The sequence below is a fragment of the Moschus berezovskii genome, chromosome 8 (assembly GCF_049115385.1).
Source record: "Moschus berezovskii isolate FMDL1 chromosome 8, NW_MosBer_1.0, whole genome shotgun sequence".
Classification (NCBI taxonomy): domain Eukaryota; kingdom Metazoa; phylum Chordata; class Mammalia; order Artiodactyla; family Moschidae; genus Moschus; species Moschus berezovskii.
Genome location: NC_142467.1, coordinates 94,253,864 through 94,275,445, shown reverse-complemented (window position 1 = coordinate 94,275,445; position 21,582 = coordinate 94,253,864). Strand labels below are relative to the sequence as shown.

Sequence of the window (21,582 nt, the reverse complement as noted above, 5' to 3'; positions counted from 1 at the left end):
TCCGTGGCAGCTTGGAGCCCCGGGAGGAGCCGTCATATTGGCCACAGGGCCACTTGATCCCAGACCCTGATGTGTGCCCGCCCTCGTCTGTTAACGCCTGGAAATTCCTAGTAATTTTCTAACAAGGGGCCCCATAGTTTCATTGTGTGTGGGGCCTGGAGCTGGTCCTGCTAGAGGAAGGAGGAGGGGAGAGGAGGAGTCCGCCTGTCCCAGCCCGCCCCGCCTCTTCCCAGCAGATATTTTTGCCCTGACCTTTCCCCGGGCGCAGACGGAACAGCCCGGCTCTGGCTCCCGCTGTACACGCACCGCCCGCCCCTCCCCACCGCGTGCCAGCCTCCATTGTAAGCGCTCAGAGAGTTAAAAGGACACACTGTGAATCTATTAACTGCCCAGTCCCTGGGAGTCTGGGAAAGACACATCTCCGCTCCCTGCCCCCCGTCTCGGCCCTCAGCATCCCTCTGTTCTCAGACCGCCTCAACAGACGTGGTGCTTGGACCGGGCGCTCAGCCCAGAGCGTTTGACCCGGAGCGCCTGTCCCCCTGCCTCCTCGGAGCCCCAGGGACCCCCGGCTGAGCGGGAAGGCCTGGGCTGCTGGGCCCAGCCCTCCCCTGCACCCTCTCTTCCCCCGCTGCCATCTGATTGTGGACGCTGCGCACGCCTCTCACGCTGTTGTTTTAATTAAACTCCGAGGAATCCAGCACAATGTGGTACTCGATGAACATTTTTGTTTAATTAGGAGCTCTTGGTAATGTCAGGCGGCCGCAGCCTACCCCCCACTCTGGCTGGCTGCCGCCTACAGGCACGCACGCCCCTCCCCCGCGGGGCTGCACGCACCCAGGAGGTGCTCACGTGTGGACACACGTGGGGTGTGGGTGAGCACACATGCACACGCAGGAAACGTCAGCATAGAGGGACCCAGGCAGCCCCAGCCTCCAGCATGTCTAGGCCAGCTTTGGGCACCTAGAATCGAGGCCCAGTTATCTTGGCCCGAACCTCCAGTGACGTCATCAGTAGCCAATCAGGACCGTGCAGTGAGGTGGTCCAGGCCTTCGGGCCCAGGAAGAACGAACTGGGTGTGAAACAGCTCAGCCAGGATCCAGCCGCTCTGACCCGACAAGTCCAGGCCCGGGTTGGGGGTTCTGCAGTCACTGGCTCCATCCAGATTCCTCCAGATTTAGCCCAGCCTGGATTCGAATTCTAGCCTTGCTGAGACCGGACTGTATGACTCAGGGCAGGTGTGCCCTGTGTTTGAACCTCAGCTTTCCCGTCTGTGAACTGGATCCCTTCTCAGAGGCTGATACAGGAAATTACCTGACATTGCCTGGTACCTACTTAGTGCTCAGGATTTGGGACTCTCACTGTTTTCCTCTATGAAGTGTCTCCTGCCTGGACAGGAACCACAGCTCTGTTGTTTAACTGAGGACGTGGGGTGATGGTGTCCCTGCCCACCTCTCCCTCACCTAGTCTTGGCTTCCTGCACCCTCCAAGTACTTGGGTCTCTATTCTTTCCCCATATGGTGTCTTCTTGCCTACCTCTTCCCCAGTCCCCTGTCCATCCCCCAATAGCCCTGCCATGCCTTGTTTCCCTCCTGGGCATCTGTAATCAAATAAATGAGTGTTATTTCCTTTTTACGCAAATAGCAGCTTTGTCTATACCAGGAAGTGGCAAGCTTCTCCTATAAAATGCCAGAGAGTAAATATTTTTGACCCTGCAGGCCAGAGAGTCTTTGTTGCAACTTCTCAGTTCAGGCCAGCTGCTGGGGATGATGAGGAAACCAGTGGGTGTGGCTGTGTGCCAATAAAACTTTATCAACAAAAATAAGCAGGGGGCCAGACTTGACTCAAGGGCCATAGTTTTCAATCTTTGGTCTACACATCTTTCACTTTGTCCAGGTAGCAGTGCATCTTGGACTTTGTTCTGAATCTGTAAGGTAATTCCTTCTGCTGTTCTGGGGACCTGCCCTGTGGATGGCCTGGCCTGTGTATAATGAGGCTCTGTTGACAGACATTTAGATCGTTGCCAGCCTTTCGCTGTTAGTGTTGGCACCTTGGGAATAACTCTGCCTTCCTTCTTTGTGTACAGGCTCAGGGGTCTCAGGTGGGTGATGCCAAGTCACCCCCCACCCCTGGCTCCACTGGACCAACACACGTTCCTGCTTGCCACAGGCAAGCAGGCCTGTGTCTTCTGTCTCATCAGCCCTGTGTGCAGCCACTTTCTTATCGCTTGTCACTATGTCGCTTGCTCGTTGGGGTGGTGCGGGGACTGTGTTAGTTTGCTCAGGCTTCTCTAATGAAGTACCGCCATCTGGGTGGCATATGTCACATGTTTTTGTTCACAGTCCTGGAGGCTGGAGGTCTGAGATCAAGGTGTTGGCAGGGTTGGTTCCTTCCAAGGCCTCTCTCCTTGGCTCAAAGACAGCTGTCTTCTCCTCCATCTTTATATGATCTCTCCTCTGTGTGTGCCTGGGTTTTAATCTCTTCTTAGGGGGACAGCAGTCCTGTTGGATTAGGGTCGCACTAGTACCGCCTTTGACTTAATGATCTCTGTTAAACGCCTTGTCTCTAAATATAGTCTAATTCTGAGGTCCCGGGGGTTAGGGTTTCAACCTATGAATTGTTGTTCAGTCGCTAAATGGTATCTGACTCTTGGCGACCCCGTGGATTGCAGCATGCCAGGCTTCCCTGTCCTTTACCAACTCCTGGAGCTTGCTCAAACTCACGTCCATTGAGTCGGTGATGCCATTCAGCCTGTTCATAGGGTTTCAACCTGTGAATGTGGGTGGGGTGCATTTCAGCCCATAACAAGGGGATGGTGGGTGTTTAACTGAGGAGGTATGCCCCACCCCAGGGAACCCTTTGTCCATTGTGGATGCGAGGCCAGACTGGAGCTGCGGTGTTAGGTATCAGAGCAAAAGGAACCCAGAGTCCAGGTGCTGAAGGGGGGGCAAAGTGTACAGGAGGGGGCGGGACCTGCCAGGAGGCCCTGAAGCCGCGTCCCCCCACCCCCGGTGCCAACTCCAACTGAGTCAGGCCACGGAGCCCATGGCGCAATATGCAGTTTACATGAATGGAGGCCACCCGGCTTGTCACCTCGGTTGTGTTGGTTTCAGGTGGCTCAGCAGTAGAGAATTCTCCTGCCAACACAGGAGGCACAGGTTCAATCCCTTGATTGGGAAGATCCCCTGAAGGAGGGTATGGCAACCTATTCCAGTATTCTTGCCTGGAGAATCCCATGAATGGAAGAGCCTGGCGGGCTACAGTCCATGGGGTTGCAAAGAGTCAGACATGACTAAACTCGCATGCACGCTAAAAACCAGCAAAGTGAATCCGTTATTCAAATACGTGTATCTACTATTCTGCAGGTTCTTCCCCCATATAGGCCATTATGGAGTATTGAGTGGAGTACCCTGTGCCATCCAGTAGGGCCTTATTCATGATCTGTTTTATTTGTAGTAGTGTGTGTGTGTCAAGGGAACCACATTCTTATCTGTCACTAGAACGTGGGGACCGAGCCTCCAGGGAGAGGTGTTTTCTCCCCCCACCGCCTTTATCTGGAGGCTAACCAGTGAATAGGGAGACCGAGGCCCAGAGGCGTGCCTCTCACAGGTTGGCAGTAACTGAGGCTGAGTCGTTCGCTCATTTATTGAGCACCTACTGTGTGCCAGGACCTACATGGAGTGGTAAGGACCCGGCAGAGACACAGATGCATTGTGATCTATGGAGTTTAGTGTTGGGATGTTCTAGAGTACGGGAGGGTTTTACTTTTTATTTTTAGTTTTTGACCACACCACCAGCACGTGGGATCTTAGTTTCCTGACCAGGGATGGAACCCATACCCCTTGCAGTGGAAACGCAGAACCTTAACCTCTGGACCACCGGGGGATTTCCCAGGGTGTTTATAATTTGTGACTGCGAGCTTTGCCCAAGGTGATGTGGATGCATCACCAGGGAGTGATGCTGGAGGGCGCCTGATGACTTTGGGGGACCAAGGTGGCTGGTGTGGCTGGATGGAGAGAGTGAGAAGAGTGAGGCTGGCCTGAGATGGGGCTGCCGGGGCCGCTGGGGGCCAGTGCCAGGCAAGGAGCCTGGGTTCCTCCGGAGGGTGGGGGAGACTACAGCAGGGTAGGTGACACGGGGTGGTGTGGCCCTGTTTCCATTTCAAAAAGCTTCCTCGGGCTGCTGTGAAGTAACCCAAGGGCTCTGTAACTTCAGCACTGCTGACATCAGGGCTGTTCTGGGCACTGTGGGGTGGAGCAGCATCCCTGGCCCCCGCCCACTTGATGCCGAGAGTGACAATCGTGGACATCCCCAGATGCAGCCCAGTGTCCCCTGGGGGCAGGATCAGCCCAGATCAGAGACACTGGTCTAGCCTGATGTCCTCCCAACAGTTACCACAGTTTCCCACGGACAGAGGAGGAAACAGGCTACAGGAGATTACCCATCCAGGCAAGGGCTGCCCCCAGGGCCTATCCCCAAGCCCCACCCTGGAGGGACAGCTGTGCAATAACTGGATCTCTGCTGTTTTCCCCATCACCCGCCCCCCCCACCCAGAGGACCAGCTGCCCCCCGGTTTCCCCAACATCGACATGGGCCCCCAGCTGAAGGTGGTGGAGCGGACGCGGACAGCCACGATGCTCTGTGCTGCCAGTGGTAACCCCGACCCCGAGATCACGTGGTTCAAGGACTTCCTGCCTGTGGACCCCAGTGCCAGTAATGGGCGCATCAAGCAGCTGCGATCGGGTGAGTGCAGGGGGCCAGGAGGATGTGGGGGCTGCAGAGGGTGGCAGGGGGAGGGCAGCATCTCAGGGCCCGAGCCCCGGGGATCGAAGGAGCACAGAAAGGCAGAGCTGATGTGCAGCCGTTGTGGGGAGAGAGGGTGTCTTTGGAGCCGAATCAGTGGGGAGCTAATAAGGTGGAGACTGACAGGGGGTAATGGGGAGCTATGGTGGGCACTAGGGGGCGAGTTCTTCAGGGCCTGAGTGGAGCCATAGCTGACTCAGAGATGCACAGTGATGGGGGCTGCTGAGACTGTGGGGGCAGAGTGTCCCCAGTACCCAAGCAGTGGGGCCCTAATGGGGTACAGAGAGTTGCAGGTAATGGAAAGCCAGAGGAGAATAGGTATCTCCTGTGCCCCTGCACTGGGGACACATTGGGGGACAGACAGGCAGAGGTGATGGGGAGCTGTGGAGGGTGTTGAAGGAAGGCCATCATCAGCATCTGAGCACTGGCTATATAACGGCACGGTCAAGGTACTGGGGAGCCATGGAAGATGGCAGGGGAAGAGTGTGTTCTGAGCTGAAACAGCGGACGAGGAGGATGTAATGAGGTCCAGACAGGTAGGAGCAGAGGCGAGCATAAAGCAAAGGCTAGAGAGTGCTCTGGTGCTGAAGCAGTGAGCGCCTCCAGAGGAGATAAGGACATAGACTGGGAGTGTAATGGGGAGCCACAGAGGGCTGCAGGGAGAGAGCACCTCCAAGACAGGCAGTAGGGATGTGATGGGGCACTAGTAGTTGGTCCACCCAGGCTAAGGGGGCCTTGGGCCAGAGCACAGGGCCTGGGCCACCTTGGGGCTGGGCACGTCCACAATTGTGTCTCAGCACAGCAGCCCCATGCCCCCGTCTGTGAGTCCATCTGTCTGGGGAGCTCTGTGTGCATTGTGTCTGCTGTCACACTGCTTCGTGAACCTCTGTGTGTGTGTCCAGGCTTCCCACGTGTCCTGACTTAACATGTAGGCCCTGCCATTGGCGTACAGGTCTCCCTCCCCGTCCCAGAGCAGAATTTGTCCGCGTGCATCTCAGCCACACATGTGTCTGCGTGACATTCCCTCCCGTGTGCGTGTCTCAGGCTGGTCCTTGTGTACACAGACATGTGCATGGTCAGGATGTGCCCCCGGGCACTCCTGCATGCTTTGGTCCATTCTGGAGATACGTGTGGGTGTACCCCCTTTTTCCCTTTCCCCCTTCTCTGAGGGCCCCCCACCCTGGAGCCAGCCTTGCCTGAAAGCCTCTCCATCATTCTCAGCATACCTCCCCCGCCACTCACTGCCCAGCCTCGTCTTCTGAGGAGTCCCGCTGGTCCATTTCCTACTTTCCGCTCCCTGCAACAAAGACCCAAAACCTGAAAAGGGGCAGATGTTAAACCCAGAATTTCTTCCCTGGAGAGTCGTGGACCTCGCCCTGGGAGAGATGTGGCCTTCCCGGTGCTGACCTCTCTGAGGATATTTGCAGCCTGGGGGGCTCAGCTGGAGGCGTGGTGGCAGCCTTGGGAACCTGGTTGCTTCTCTGCTGGTTTCCACCGTTGTCACACCGATATAATGAAATGATTGAGTGTGGACCCAGGCACCTGGTCCCCTGGGCATGTCCTCTCTGGGTCTCAGTGTCCTCATGAACCGTGCCTGCTCCCTAGCGTCACTGTCAGGGGCCCTTGGCAGGCTGCTTGGCCCTACCAGGAGCTCAGTGAACATCGGCTGCTTTACAAATCATAATCAAGGGACTTGCCCGGTGGTCCAGTGGTTAAGACTCTGAGCTTCTACTGCAGGGGACGCAAGTTTGATCCCCAGTCAGGAAACTGAGATCCCGCAAGCCACGTGGTGCAGCCAAAAAAAAAAAAAAACATTGTAATCAATCTAATTATCATTCCAACATCCCCTCCCATCCCCAGAGGATACAGGCTTCTGTATAACCACCCGTTAACGTTCCTGTTCTCTTTTCTTGTCCCTCTGTTGTAAACGTTCAGAAACCTTTGGTAAGTTTAATTTCTTCACCGTGTCAACAACTAACGCTCCCCTCCGTGTCCCCTACCCCGCCCGCTCCCCTCAGACTAACGGCCACTGTGACAGTAACTGTGACCCGCTCCATGTGGCATGTCAACTAACGTCTCCCCACCCACCCACACCTGGCCACCTGGCCCTCCCCATCTGGACACCGGGGGCTGCAGAGAGAAGAGCCTAAAAGGAAAAGAGGAAAAAAAGACAAGGCCACAAGGGACTTACTGGTGCTTCATACATAACATCCCTACCTCCACCCCCCTTGCCAGCCGCTTTGGGCCTTGACGCTGCTGGAAAATGTGAAGTTACAGAAATTTAGGGGCTAGATGTAGGGGGAATGTTCCGTCTGGGCTAGTGCTGGGTGCATCTTGTTCTCTTTTCCTAGCATCCAACCTGAAGCCCCTGAAGCCAACTGCTGGGCTAATTCTTACTAAGGTGAGAATGACTGATATTGACCCACAATGGTAACTTCTCATCTTCCTCAGAGCAGAAGGCAAAACAAGCGTTAATACCCTCTCTCCACGTGTGGTCATCCTCTCGGTATAGTGACCATGGGCTATCATGGACATCTTGGGAAGTTCTGTCCTTCACTCTCTGGGTTCTGTCACCAGAGTCTTAGTGAAGCAGTTCGAGCAGGAGCTGACCTAGATTCCCACTGACCTGAATTTTTGCTCTCCACAATACAGCCGCAGGCAAATTCCCCTTCCCCCTCCTCTCCCCTCCTACCTCTGTATGAAGAGGGGGAGTGGCCCCATTAGATTGGGGATTTTCTAAGAGAGAATATAGGACCCTCCTAAAAGTTCTAGAAGGGCCTCAGCCTGGGAGGCTGAAGAGCTGGGTTCAAGACCCGCCCCTGCCTCTGACTCATGGCGGGACAATTCTTGGAATTTGTGGGCCTCAGTTTGCCCCTCTGCAAAATGGACTAGGGCCAGATGGAGAGGGTTGTGTCTTCTCGCTGTGGCATTGGGGGTTATCAGCTGTCTTCAGCACAGGGAGGGGGGCGGCTCATATCACTCCTGAGGATGCAGAATTCTAACCAGGGGCCACCGTGTCTGGTTTCCTGATCTGTCCCAGCCCCCAGAATCCATAGAGACACACAGTCCTTTTCCTCTTTTCCTTTTGGAAATTAGAGAGGCTGCAAGGCCCTCCTCCTTCCCTCCTTCCCCTTTCACCACTCTCCCCTGCCCCTCCTACTTGGCCTGTCTGTAACATCTTCCCTTTGCTTTATTAATGCCCAGCCCTGGGGCACTAACCCCTCTCCCCGCCCTATCTCTAGCAAGATTCCCAAGACACCCCTCCCCCATTGTTCCTTGTCCTTCCTGAGAAGGAATCTAGGAGGGGAGGTCATGGACCTTCCGCCCTCGGCCCAGAAGGAAGGCAGCCGACAGTGCCAGGCCAGGCCAGGCACCTCCTTGAGGCAGAGCCACGCCCCTCTGGCCAGTCCACAGGGGCTTCTAGACTCAGCCCCTCCTTCCCCAAGAGATTCCAGACTTCAGTGGGAAGCCCTCCTGATTGGCAAGCCCTCAGTGCCCATCCTCCTCCTGGGAGCCTTGCCTCGTCTTCCTGGACAGGGCCTGCAGGGTCCATAGACCCAGGGCTGCCTACCTCAGCCCCCTCCCAGCCCTGGGGGCAGAGTGGACAGGCCTGGCTGGTGGCCCGGCCCCGCCTCCCTGGGGCCCCGCGGCCCCCCAGGACTGCCTTCTGACATTCACCTGACTCTCTCTGCTTCCCTTACAGAAAGCACTCCGATCCGAGGTAAGAGGCTCTTTCCTCACCCACCACCCACTCACGGTCTCTCACTGCCGCCCAGCCCCCCAGGCTCCACAGGGGCTGCCCCAGGCCCCCCCAACATGTCTCCTCCTCACCCTGCCCGGCGTCCGTGCAGTCTCTGTGTCTGTGTCACCGTCTGTGGCCGGGGGCTGAGTGTGGCCATGTTGGCCCCTCAGGTCACCTGGCCACAGGATGTTATGTCCTCCGGAAGGTGCAGTGCCTCCCATGCCCTCCCAGAGTGCTGATGACTGCTCTGTATGCAGCCCTCATCCGTCTCTAGCCTTGGTTTTCACATCTGTACAATGGGTGTGCAGAGGAGGGCCTTCCTGCTGTGAAGCTTCGATCTGGGTGATGTTGTTCGGGGTGTGGGGATCCAGCTCTCTAAAGGAGCAGAGAGTCTCAAAGGCAGCCCCATGGAGCTGCCCCCAAAGATTAGACTAGAACAGGCCTGGGTGTGAGCCCTAGGGAAGAGTCCGAGTCTGGTCCTGACTGCCATGAGTTGCTGTGTGACCTGGAGCAGGCTCCATGCCCTCTCTGGGCCCCCATAGTGGTATCTGCCTGCCTGCTTCCCTGGAGCCTTGAGATTGGTAGGAAGTGTTACGTAGGGACAGAACCCTAATCCACAGCCCCTAGAGAGAACTTCCCCATCTGTGGCGTTCCCCCAACTTGTGTGGGACAACCACAGACGAAGCTGAGAAGGGGGTTTATTTGGGACCGTGGACTGGATTTTTGGATTCCTGGTGCCAGGGACTCTAATCAAAACCTGTGATCAGAAAAAGAAAAAAAAGTTTAAAAAACCAAAAACAACCACCTGTGATTGATATTGGAGGTATTCCCTCATCTTCATGTTACTCATAAGAAACAAGTTACAGGGTCCAGGACTATGATTCTAACAAACTTACAGATAGTTTAATTAACTTATGAAAATGAAAACTTTGGTCCAGGCCTTTGGTTTCAAACATACTGTGGAAATCTCTGCCTCATTTTTATTTGTTTGTGGGTGCTCAAGTATTTGATCAAGGCCCATGATTTCAAACATACTTAGAGATGTTTGCTGGACTTCATTTACTTGTGAAAATAAAGATTTCTCCCAGACCTATGATTTCAGATGACTTTAGGGAAATCTTGCCACATTTTCATTTACTCTTGAACATTTTAGTGTCCGTGGCCTTGTGCTTTCAAACACTGTTAAGAAGATTCATTCATTTTCACATGTTTGTGGGAAGTGAAGTCTTTCATCTGGACCTGTGATTTCAGACATATTGAAGGAGGGAGTCTGCCCTAGTTTCATTTACTTGTGGGCACCAAGACCCTTTATGTGGGCCTATGATTTTAAATATGCTTAAGATGGAACTTCTCTGTTGGTACATGGTTAAGACTTCACCTTCCAATGCAGGGGGTACGGGTCTGATCCCTGGTTGGGGAGCTATGATCCCACATGCCTCATGGCCAAAAAACTAAAACAGAAACAATATTGTAACAAATTCAATAAAGACTTTAAAAATGGTCCACGTTTAAAAAACAAACTTTAAAAAATCTGCTTAAGAAAATTGACCACTTCAAATTCTTTATTGACTTATGACCAACAAATTCTTTAATCCAGTTTTATGATTTCAAACACACGGGAGGCATTTCAGCCTCAACTTTTTTGTGCAGATTAGAGGTTTTCCTTTAGACCTCCGATTTCAAACACTGGAAAATTCTCCCCATTAACCTCTGAGCACCATGGACTTGGATTTCTGTCTATGACTGCAAACACACTTAGAAAATTCATTTACTTGTGGATCCTGAATCTAGACCCGTGGTTTTGAAACAGGTCCATGAGTTCAGACTGATTGACGTAGATGACTGTAAGTCTCTGGGGAAATTCATTCTTCGATTCGTTTCAGGTACAGAAAGCTTGGATCCAGCCCTTTGATTTCAAACTTACTTGATGTATTGCATTGGCCAAAAAGTTAGCTCCGGTTTTACTGTTACATTGTATGGAAAAAGTCCAGTCGAACTTTTTGGCCAGCTCAATATATCACTCTCAGCATCCTTTGCTTTCACTCTTGTGGAGAGGGTAACCCAGTTCTGAAATCTAAACACCGTTGAAGAAATAACAACCCTGTCTCCATTTACAAGCACCGTGGGCTTCGAGGCCTGTGATTCCAAACATACTTGAAGAACCCAGACCTGGTTCACTTACACACTGGTTGAAACGAACAAGTGACCACCAACTCCCGGAATTGGCACCTTGTTTGTTTTTTGTTTTTTTATTTTAATTTTATTTTGGATTGGAGTATAGCAGATTAACAGTGTTGTGATGGTTCCATGTGGACAGCAAAGGGACTCACCCATATACATATACATGTATCCATTCTCCCCCAAACTTCCTCCCAGGCTTGGTGCATCATTGGAGGTGACCCCTTCAGTGTCAGGGGCTTTGGGGCAGCTGCTGTGGGTTGGGACCGCCAACCTGCCCTCCACCTCCCCCTGGCAAGCATCATTTGGCACTTTCCTAAATTCGCCTCAGATGGCACATATTCCCCCCCATCCCCCAGCTTTGTCATTCATAAGGTCCCAGCTGAGGGTGGAGGATTGGCCAGGCATGCGGTGTGTTCAGGATGGGCCAGAATTGGGGTGGGGAAAGGCAGGCAGCCAGGGAGGCCCTGACCCAGTGGGGGCTTCTAGGGTGACTCAACTTTTCTGTCTGCCTCTCTGGCCCAGCCCAACTAAGAGACAGGCTGGACGGGACTCTGGGACAGCCCTCCCGCCATTCCCCCAAGCCAGGGTCCCCCCTGACGGGCCAGGCCTTGTCCCCTTTTCCCACAGGAGCCCTGCAGATCGAGAGCAGTGAGGAGACCGACCAGGGCAAGTATGAGTGCGTGGCCACCAACAGCGCCGGCGTGCGTTACTCCTCACCCGCCAACCTCTACGTGCGAGGTAGGGCCCCCCGCCCCCACCGGTCCCCCTTCCTTCTCGGGCTCACAGCCTCCGGGCTCCCCTGTCCCCTGAAGACCCCAGCAGGCAGGCCCACCCTGGGTGGTGGCTGCGGGACCTCGGGCGAGGCGGTATCCCTCTCTGGACCTCAGTTTCCTTGCCTGTAAAATAGGGGCAGCTTCAATTCCCCCACTCCCGTGCCTGGTGACGGCTGTCCCATGAGCTGCAGGATGTTGGGGTGGGGGCAGCAGGAGGGAATGGGGCAGGGCCAGAAGGAGGGGGTCTCTCGTGGGCCTACAGGGCCGGGGGAGCCTGCAGGCCTCTGCCCCACCCTGCCCACCCACCCGCCCATCCGAGTCGGCTTCTGTGGTGTGTCGTGCGGTGCTTCCCTTGCTGTGTGCTCGCTTCGCTTCTCCAGACTCGTGGCCTCGTACCCGCTTCACCGCCCCGCCCTCCAGCGCCCTCAGTCTGAGAGTTGGGGAGGGGTCTTCAAGGCTGCCCCTGCCGGCCCCACAGCCTCAGTTGTCCCCAGAGCCTGGTGCTTTCCGGGTCACCCTCAGAGGAGGATTCCTGTAGGCAGGTGTCCCAGGGTTTGGGCTGAGGCTTGTCAGTTTCCCACTTGATCATGCCTGGAAGCACGGGGGGTCCTTGCCCCGGCACCACCACCCCCCCAACCCAAGGAGGGCCTGGGAGTAGCCCCTTGGTGTCTCCTCGAAGGTGCCGAGTAGGGGTGCTACCCCTGCTCCTAGATGCCTCCGAGGACCCCATCTCATCTCTGGGTTGGTTCTCTTCCATCCTTTTGGAAATATTTGTTTGATGCCTCCTCCATCTCCTATGTCCCTGTGGCTGTTTCTGGTCAGATCGGTGGTGGAAACAGCTTCCACCTGCCAGGAAATGGGGTCCAGTTCATCCCCTGGGGCTACCCCCAGGTGGCTCCATATCCTTGATCCCAAGCCACCCTTCTTTGGACCTCCCTTCCCCAATTTGACACACCAGGCCCTCCACTGTCCTCCACCTGGGAGGTCATGCAGCTCCTCCCTCACTGGGAGACCCTCAGGCCCTCAGTTCCCCCACTACCAGACACAGCCCCCACCAGCCCTGAAGCAGCACCTTGGCCATCCCTGGGTTCTGCATCTCGCCTCTGAGGAGGAGGTGGCATGGGGGGCGGGGCTGGGGACCCGGGGGCACGGGTGGGCAGGGGCCACACCTCCGGTCTGCTGCCATGGCACCTCTGGTGAGTTATAGCGCGTCCACGACTCCAATTGACTGGTCTTCGTCTAACCTGCTTTATTTCTCTGCAAACACCGGGGAAGGGGGTTTGTAAGTCTGGCAGGGCTCAAGGAGGACAGTATGGGGCAGGGTGGGGGCGGGCCCTCTAAGCAGGGTGCAACCAGGGAGGGGGGCCAGCCCTCTGTGTCCTCAGTGCCCCTCCCCCTGGAGGGGTGGTCCTTTCTTTAGGGGATCCGGCCTCCCATCCTTTGCCTGGGCCTCAGATGCTCCAAAATTGAATTAAAAGAAAAAAAATAATCGTGGAAGGCAAATGTAGATCGTTTATGTCAAGGAAAGACGAAAAGGTCGTTGCTGTTCTTTTTGTTTTTTAATTTTAATTTTTTTTTTGGTTTAAAGAAAAAAATCAACAAACTATTGCAGCTTTTAGCCTTGGGAAGTCCTCTTTTTACTCTCTGTATCTCCCCTATTTTTTCTCTTCTCCCCATGTCATTGTGTTCTGCATCAAACCCCCTTTACATCCCTCAGAGCTTCGAGAAGGTTGGTGTGTTTTTTTCTTTTTTACTTTCTTTACCCACATTTTTACATTCTGAAAGTCAGACACACACACACACACACACACACACGAAACACACACAGACAGGAACACGGACACACGCAGACATGCACACAGAAAATGATAGAAAAATGAACTTAAAAAAAAAATGACAATGCGAATAATGATCTGAAAGCCAACAAAACAAAAAACTGCCAAGCGAGAGCAAAAAAAAAAACCCAGAAAGACACGAAAATCTCAGCCGCGCCCAGCCCGGCCTAGGGCCGGCCGCACACATGCGATGCTTGCATTGTGGTCGCCTATATGCATCCTTTGGTAATGTTGTTGCTAAGTTTTTTGCACTCCTCGTCGTCATGGTAACTTGGGCCTGATGCATGCTGGGAGAATGTAAAAATTTCTCTGCATGCCACTCTTGTCGATTCGGTTTGGTGAATTCCCAACGCCTTCTGTTGGAGTGTTTCTTGTCTTCCGTTCTGTTTTTCTCCGTTGATTTCCTTCGTTTTCTTTTTTTTTCTTTCTTTCTTTCTTCTTTTTATTTCATTATTAATTTTTGGTTTCATTTTGGGGGAAAAAACCGATCAGTTCGTTTTTTTTTCCCCCTCCCAGCCCCTTTACCCCGATCCCTCCCCCATCAAAGCGTTTGGTCTTTGGGTCTGTCTTGTGTTTCCGTGCTCTTTGGTTTCGATTTCTTGGGCTGAGCTGTTGTGTGGTTGTTCTCCAAACGCATTGTGGTTTAAAAGCCAGTGTTCCTGTCCCAACTACCATCCAGGAGGGCGGAAGGGGTCCCACAGCTGGGATGCTGGGGCAGAAAGTGACCACCCGGGCTCATGAGCACAAAGGAGGTGGCTTAGACAGATGGTGGGAGATCAGAGCTTAGGTGAGGTGTGTGAGGAGAGAAGCCCAGTTTGTCTGACCTGACTGGCCATTTACCTCTCTTACCCAGAGCTGATGCCTCTGCTCTTCAGGGCGGCCATGTTTGAAGGGAGCTTAAGCAGGCACATTCCCTTCATTCTGCCTCAGCATGAGACCACCTCCCACCTTCCCAGACAACCCAGAAACAGGCATTGGAAGCACGGCTGAATAGACAGCTGGCATGTTGAGTTCTTGTTCAGTAGAGCAACATGTCTAAATATGAAAAGTGGCCACCTATAAATGGACCATCCTCCCAAAATGATGAATGCTTGGCACATAGTCAGTGCTCAGAATGATAGCTGTTGTGATGACTTTTTGTGTCCTGACTGGGTACCAATATGGATCCACCCGTCGGAAAATGCAGCATGATAGACTTTGGCCAACTACTTGGCCAGTCATTCTGCCCTAGTGCTATGCCTCCGCCTCATAGGTGATGTTGGCTGCTCCCCCCAGCGCCTCCCAGACTCTCAGACTAGTCACAGGCATCTTTTGTCCAGCAATGCAGCATGGTCACTTTCTGAGTACCTAAGCATCAGAACTGTGGAATTCTGGAGAAAACCCTGGGGAACTTTGGGCACAGCCCCTCCCTCCCCCTCTGCCTCCCCAGCTCTCCCTCTGCCTCTCTCTCTCTCTCTCAGCTCTCCTGTCTGTCTGTTTCTCTCACTTCTGAAACCTTTGGAGACGCTCGCTCCCATCTCCTCTTCCCTCCCTGAGGAAAGGCAAGACTTTGAGAGCCCAATTCTAACCCCAAATAGAAAACAAGCCCCCTATAAGATACCTATTTAGATTTATAGCCACTAGCTCCCAGCTGACTACCCAACATAGATGACAGTTGAGAGCTGAGACTAGCCTGCTTGGGGTAACCTTTTCCTCTCACTTTTCCCTCACCTGACTTCTCTAAACTCCCAGTGATTAAGTTCAGGGCTGAGTTGGCAAGAAGATTTTAGATGCAATAATAGGGGATTTATTTTTCCTGTCTCCTTTTGAATCCAGAGTAAGAGCTGCCAGGCAGAACTCTCCAAAAGATGTAGGAAAGAGGTCTCTCAGCTCCTTTATGAAAGCTGGGTCCCAGTGAATTGAAACTGAGAGGTGGCTGAGGGTCTCTGAAGACCACTTGGACTTTGGGGGCAGTATAGACTGGTAGTGAGAGCACAGACTTTCGACTTGAGGAGACCCAGATTCAAGTCCTGCCTCTGCCCCTCCTTGGCTGTATGACCTTGGGCTGGTCACTTGGTTGCTTGGAGTCCCTATTTTATCATCTGAACAATAGGAAGAAGCATCAGTACACCAAGCTCACAGGATAGTTGGGAGGAGTCCATCTATCTGGCGCCCTGTGTTGTGTGTGGCACGTAAGAAATCACAAGGGAGATTATTATAAAAACAGGGAAATAGAGTCAAATAAATGGTCTGGGCGAGTCATTTCCCTTTGGGAGCCTCAGTTTCCCCATCATTTATTTCACAGATACGCCTTTTGAATAAGATGGCTTACGGGAAACTGCTTTGGGAAGAATTGGAGGGCAAAAATTAATTCATTCACTCAGAGCTCAAGTTTTGCTAGTGCTTTTCAGAGCTCAGCCCATGGTCTCATCTTTTCCTGGCTCCAACCTCAATCCAGTGGTCTCCCCAGATCCACATCTTTCCTCTTACTCCCTGTCACTCCCACAGGAAGTTCTGTGGCCAGAGTGTCAGGAGGGGGCAAAAAAAAAAAAAAAATGGAGGGAGTGCCAGTGACCTAGCTTGGGTGTTAGCCTACCCTTGCAGATACATACCAGCTCAGCAGAAGAGAAGAGCCACCTCGAATGTTCTGCCCTGAAAGCTTTCAGCATTTACACTGTTGCCAGAGCAACCAGTCCTGGGAATTAGTTGCAAGGAATCCCCACCTTCAACCTAACTCTTCCTTCAATTCACAATCTCCAGCTTCTACTGACCCAGAGGGTGGAATATTCAGATTTACCCTTCTCCTGAAGTCAATTGCTGAGATTCAAAGGACCCAAAGTCAAAGCCAGGTCCATTTTTTAAAATGCAGCTGGCAGCTCTAATCCCAGAACTTCCCTAAGGAAGATGTAACTCAGAATTACATTCTCCCTGGCTGTTAATTTTCTTTAAAATCATCGGCCTTTAAGGTGTGAATGAGTGGCTGAAGATGGTGTCTTTACCGTTTGGTCTAGCAACATAGCACAATTGAACCCTGGTGCACAGGACCCAGTGAAATGGTGTGCCACCCATCTGATGATACAGGACAATGCTAGAACTAGAGACGTGGGAGAGAACCTTCCACCTTCAAGGGACTTAGGATGTTGTCAGGATTTTAGGAGGAGCCTGATTGGGATAATTTAATGCTAGTGCTCAAATGCTGAACTAAGAGATCGGGACTCAGTATCTGATGCCAGAGGGAGCTCTAGATTCCCCCAGTTTCCAGGTGTTCTTCAGAACCCTTTATCTGCAACCCATCCCTAGGCCCCTTCAGATCAATTCACAGCATGGCATTTTGTGGGGCAAATTGTTTTTAAAATTAAATCTCTGGCACCCAAGCCATATAATTGGTAGATATGACCTCCAGGTGTTCCCCTTTCCCCCCTGGCAGCCCCCAGACAGGAGTAGATAGATATTGGACCTGGAATCACCCCTCCCCATGACCTCCTGTTTCTCCACAAAAACTACCACTGGGGAATGTTGGCAAGTTCCCCCAGTTCCTGCTGGTCACACCTGGCCATGCCTACCCACCTCATCCTCCACCCCCCAAAGTCCCTGACATGACCTTGGTGGTAGGCAGTAGCAGATCAGAACCCAGGCCTTCTCCTCATCCCACTGTTGCCCCGAGGGGAGAGGGGCTCCAGGGGTGGGGAGGCAGGCTTTTTCTCTGTTCCGGCATGGTGGATGGGGCGGGGGTGGGGCCGTTCCGCAGGAACACTGAGCTCTAGACACCTCTCGCCTGCTGCCTGCCTCACACCCTTTGCATTGCTGTTTCCTCTGTTTTTTGGGGGTGAGGGGTACCTTAGATTACACCTTGTCATTCAGAGAGCCCTGTGTCTCCGGCGGCCGCATTGAGAGGGCAAGGGGAGTCGGTCAATTGGCAAGACACTGTGCCCCTTTTTGCTAGAACTGGAAAAAAAAAAAAAAATTGGGAGACAGAGTAGCAAAAAAAAAAAAAAAAAGCCCAATAAAAAAGTATCTGTAGGACAGTAAAATGTCCAGCTCAAAAGGCCGCTGTCAGCCTGTGGGCTGGGGGTCCAGCCAGGTCCCTCCAGGCCTTGCACTATCTGAGCAGCAGAGGGAGCTGGCAGTGGGAGAGGGGAGGCAGGATGGCGCGGGAGGGGGAGAAAGATCACAGAGCAGGCCACGGAGTGGTACCCACCCTCCCTGGGCCACGGGCTGGGGTTCAGTGGAGGGGCTTTGGAGTTAGGCCTTGGATGCCCCTCCCCCTCCCCTGACAGGTGTAATCTAAGCCTGAGTAAACCCCATGGAGGCTGCGGAACTTCTTGGCACCTTCTCCGCCCTTCCCCTTGCTCATTTTGGAGTCTGGAGGAGCACCCAGCAGCTTCTCCCACCCCAAAATGCCCAGCAGAGCTCCCCGCCCCCACCCCACCCCCTCAGAGCTGCGGCTTGCTGACTCGTTGAGATGTCTGACACTGTTGAGTTCCCTACCTAGTGCTTCAATCAGATCACCTCACTTTTGAGTCCCCCCTACCCTTCCCATCCCCTTCTCCCCTGAACCCCGCCTCCCGCCCCTCCCCCACTTTTTTTGGTTTTTGAGTTTCTGCCTCTTCCTGCCTGGGGGAGGGGTCGTCTCCCGGTTGCTTTGATGGTTTTTGAGTTGTTTTTCCATGTGAATCGGGGTTTGAAGCGACCCATCCCCCCAACCCGCCACCCCCACCACCACCACCCACCCTCCTGATCCCCCGCACCCACACGGGTCCCCCCCACTGGGACCCCCCCGGCTACTCGGTGACGAGAAGAGCTGGAAACAAGAACCAGCTGGAGCGTGCTGAGGACCAAGGCTGGTGTGGTCCCCTTATAACCTGCCTGGACCCTCCACTCAGGTCGGTAATCGGGGGCGGGGGTCCCGCGGGGCCACTCCGTCCCGTGGGTTCCGCGCCCACCTTACTCTCTAACCTGCACCTCAAGCTTGCAGCCAGGGGTGGAAAAATGATGTGGGCGGGAGTCAGCACCAAACTGGGCAGAACACAGCGTCAGCCACCCGCCCTTGCCAACTGGGAGGATACCCAGAGGCCTTATGAGGACCCCCCCCCGGGGGGGCGGTTTAAGCCACCTAGTGCTCATGGGCACAGTTCTCTCCTAATTCATGGCAAACCAGCCCTCTTCTTGCAGCACACCCTTAGAAACCAACGGGGTAGGCGAGAAAGCAAGTGGGCAAAGTGTCTTAGGTGTCAGCCTTTACAGCATATTGGCAGATCCATTTAATTGATGGCTGCCGGCCATGCTGGGGATTTGTGAGCACCAAAATTACATTTGTTGATAAATGCCCTCCCACACTTAACTGACTTATAATTAACAACCCTGTATGGCAAGTCTTTTACATGTTCAAGATGTTTGCCTTGTGTCTACTTCTGAAACGTGTTAGAGGTACCTTCCAAATTATGACACTCCTAAAGGAAGGTATTTTAAGATAAGATCAGATGTGAGCAGGGTCTTCGGGGTGTGATGTTGAGTTTTACACAGGGATAAATCTGGCTCCTAGTTAATCTTTAAATCCTAAAGCTAGCTCTTACTCCCTTTAATGTTCCAGTAATCCCTTTTGGTATAAACCTTTTACTGATGGCTTCTGGACATATATTATGATGGCTGCTGGATATTATTCAACTGGTGATTATTTAGTTGACAGATGTATATAGGTGAGGTACTTTTGCCCTCTTTGGTATCCCCAGAGGGTAAGGACACAAGTGTGAAGGAACCAAGAAGGGACACATGGCTATATAATTCTTGTTAATTACCATGGTAAGAGAAGGCTCATTTTATCTGGGAGGTAGGGATCAGGCATACTGGGCTTTGAGCTCTGGCCCTACCACTTCCTTTCTTTGTGTCTTCCAGCTAGCCCTAGTTCCTCTCTGGGCCTCCACTGCCTCATCCCCAAAATGGGTACAAAGTCATTGGCCTCTCAGTTGGGAGGGATTCAATAGATATTCTTCCTATTGCTTTCTTTAAAAAACAAAAAACAACTCTGATTTACCCTGAAACCTCCTTAATGTTAAACATCTCATTGATCTTTCCAGCACCCTAGAAGACCAGAGGGAACTTCACTGGCCCCATGCCCAGGCTGAGCACCTACTTACTATGTGCTGGGCACTGCCCCAGTCAGCTTAATGACCTCAGCATATCACTGATGGGCTCCATTTCACAGGGGAGGAAACTGAGGCTCCCAGAGGATGAGGGGCCCTTCCCAAGGCCACAGGGCTATTCAACCTCATCAGCCCCCACTCCAGCCTGGGCAGGTTTTCCTGTGGTCTTAAGGGGAGCACCTTGAACTGTGTGATTAGACTGATGTGGTCTCTGTTCTTTCAGCTCTAAACAAGCAGCAGGCAGAGTGTCACGAGAAGCGGGGCTCCCTGTGGCTGGGTTGTTTTGCTCCGAAGGTTCTTTTGCCTGTGAGGCTCTCACCTCTGAGGCCACCTCGAGCCTCTGCCAGGGCCCTTGGGTGCTGGGTGGGGAGGCCAGATGCTGTGTTCTGCCAGGGTTGGGGGGCACCTCCCTGGGGAAGCCACAGCCCTCCTCCTTTCAGACCCCGATTTTCAGCCCCATACCCATTCCATGTTTTTTTTTTTTTTTTTCTTCTTGCTTTTTGGGTATTTTGTTTTAGAGGGGTTTTTTATTTGGTGTTTTGAATTATCCCCCCCACCCCTCTCTGGTTTTTCATTTGTTTCTCCTGGTTTTGTTTTGGACGTCAGTGCCGTTTTCTGTCCTTGATTAATTAGCTCCCCCACGCTCATCCCCCATCATGTTCCGTTTCCATGACAACGCAGCGTTTGGGCATCCCACTCGTGCCTCGCTGTGGATGCTGGCGGCTGGCCTGGACCGCGTCCGCTGGCTGGCCGGACCCCCCATTCTCCTCCCAACTCCCCCCCGCCCTCCTCCCAGCCCTGCCAGAAAGCTGCTCCCCCCATCTCGGCGCCTTACCCCACCACCCCTCATTCCCCAGTCTGTCTGCATGGCCCCTCTGTCTCCCCTCCCTGCCCCTCCCCCCATTCCTCTCCTCTGCTGACACCTTCCAGCTCCTCCATCCTGTCTCCAACGTGACTCTGGACTTTTCGTGGGGCTTCTTTTTCTGAAGGGCTGCCAGCTTTCTTGGTCCTCCCTCCCGCCCCCACGGAGCTCCCCTTCTTCTTCACCTCCTGCTGGAATTCAGGGAACAAGGCTTGAGATTTTTCAGCTTGGAGCCCATGCCAAGAGAGAGGAAACGGGGCTGCCTCCCTTTGCCCCTGGAGCCCCCTCCTCTGTAGGACAGGCCAGACCCCTCCACCACGAGCACCCCAGTTTCATGTGAAAGTTACTTTGTAGTCCTGTTTAGCCTTGCTGAGCCTCCAGGCGGTCATCCCTACAGTTTGAGACAAGATTCCTTGACCTGCCTGAAGCTGGGGGCATATTCATGTGGTTTCCTGCAGCCAGGGACAACCTTGATCTGGCTAGAAGGGTTTACCAGTTGACCCAAGTCTTTTCCCCCATGGGGCAGCTGTGCCCCTTGGCAGTTTAGATGCCCATTCATGCCTTCCTCTACCCCCTCCCCACACCCAACCCAGAAACCCATTCAGCTTCCGAAAATGGAGCCCCCCGAAATGCATCCTGCCGCCTTCATGGTCTGTGAGATTGGGACAGAAGGCTGCATTCGCTTTCCCGCTAAGAAATGCATAGGACATGTCCCTGTTTCTCAGCGTTCAAGTTCATTCCCTCGTTTATGATTATGATTATTATTAATATCCTACTTATTATTCTGCCAGGGCTGTGATGTGACAATGTGACGTGTCGCATTGGGTCACATCCGCTAGAATTAATATGCAGCATTGAAGTGGGCCCCTTCCCCCTCCTTGCTCTCTCTGTCCCTCCCTGTCTGTTTTCTCTCTCTCTTCCCTCCGATTCCCCCCATGACTGTGCACTAAAGGCCCCTGAGATCCAGGCCTCTTCTCATTAACCTTCTCTCTCTTCCACTTTCTGCCTCTTCCTTCCTCTCTTTCTCTCTCTCCCCGTCTCTTTCTCTTTAAACCTCTCTCAACCAACCAACCTATTCTGCATGCTGTTTGTGATTCTGAGAGCTGCATCTATCAATGGAAACTTGTCAGATCCGACAGAAGCTTTTAGAAGGGTTTCTATACCCCAAAACCACAAAAATTTCATTAGAGTTTCTCATCTTTTCCTGGAGGGCCCCCCTGGGGAAGTGGGCGGGGACCCCGGGTCACCAGAGCCAGTGGGGATGGGAGGG

At 53.3% G+C, this 21,582-nt stretch overlaps 1 protein-coding gene across 5 annotated transcripts in view; it reads left to right on the top strand.

Moving 5' to 3' along the window:
• Positions 1-21,582, top strand: part of PTPRS (protein tyrosine phosphatase receptor type S) — a 110,873-nt gene that overhangs the window by 54,899 nt on the left and 34,392 nt on the right. For all 5 annotated transcript variants that reach the window (XM_055428983.2, XM_088838908.1, XM_088838907.1 and 2 more), the window contains exons 5-6: positions 4,552-4,740; positions 11,351-11,461. In XM_055428983.2, the coding sequence (XP_055284958.1) occupies positions 4,552-4,740; positions 11,351-11,461 (300 nt within the window). The remainder of the gene's footprint in view (positions 1-4,551; positions 4,741-11,350; positions 11,462-21,582) is intronic.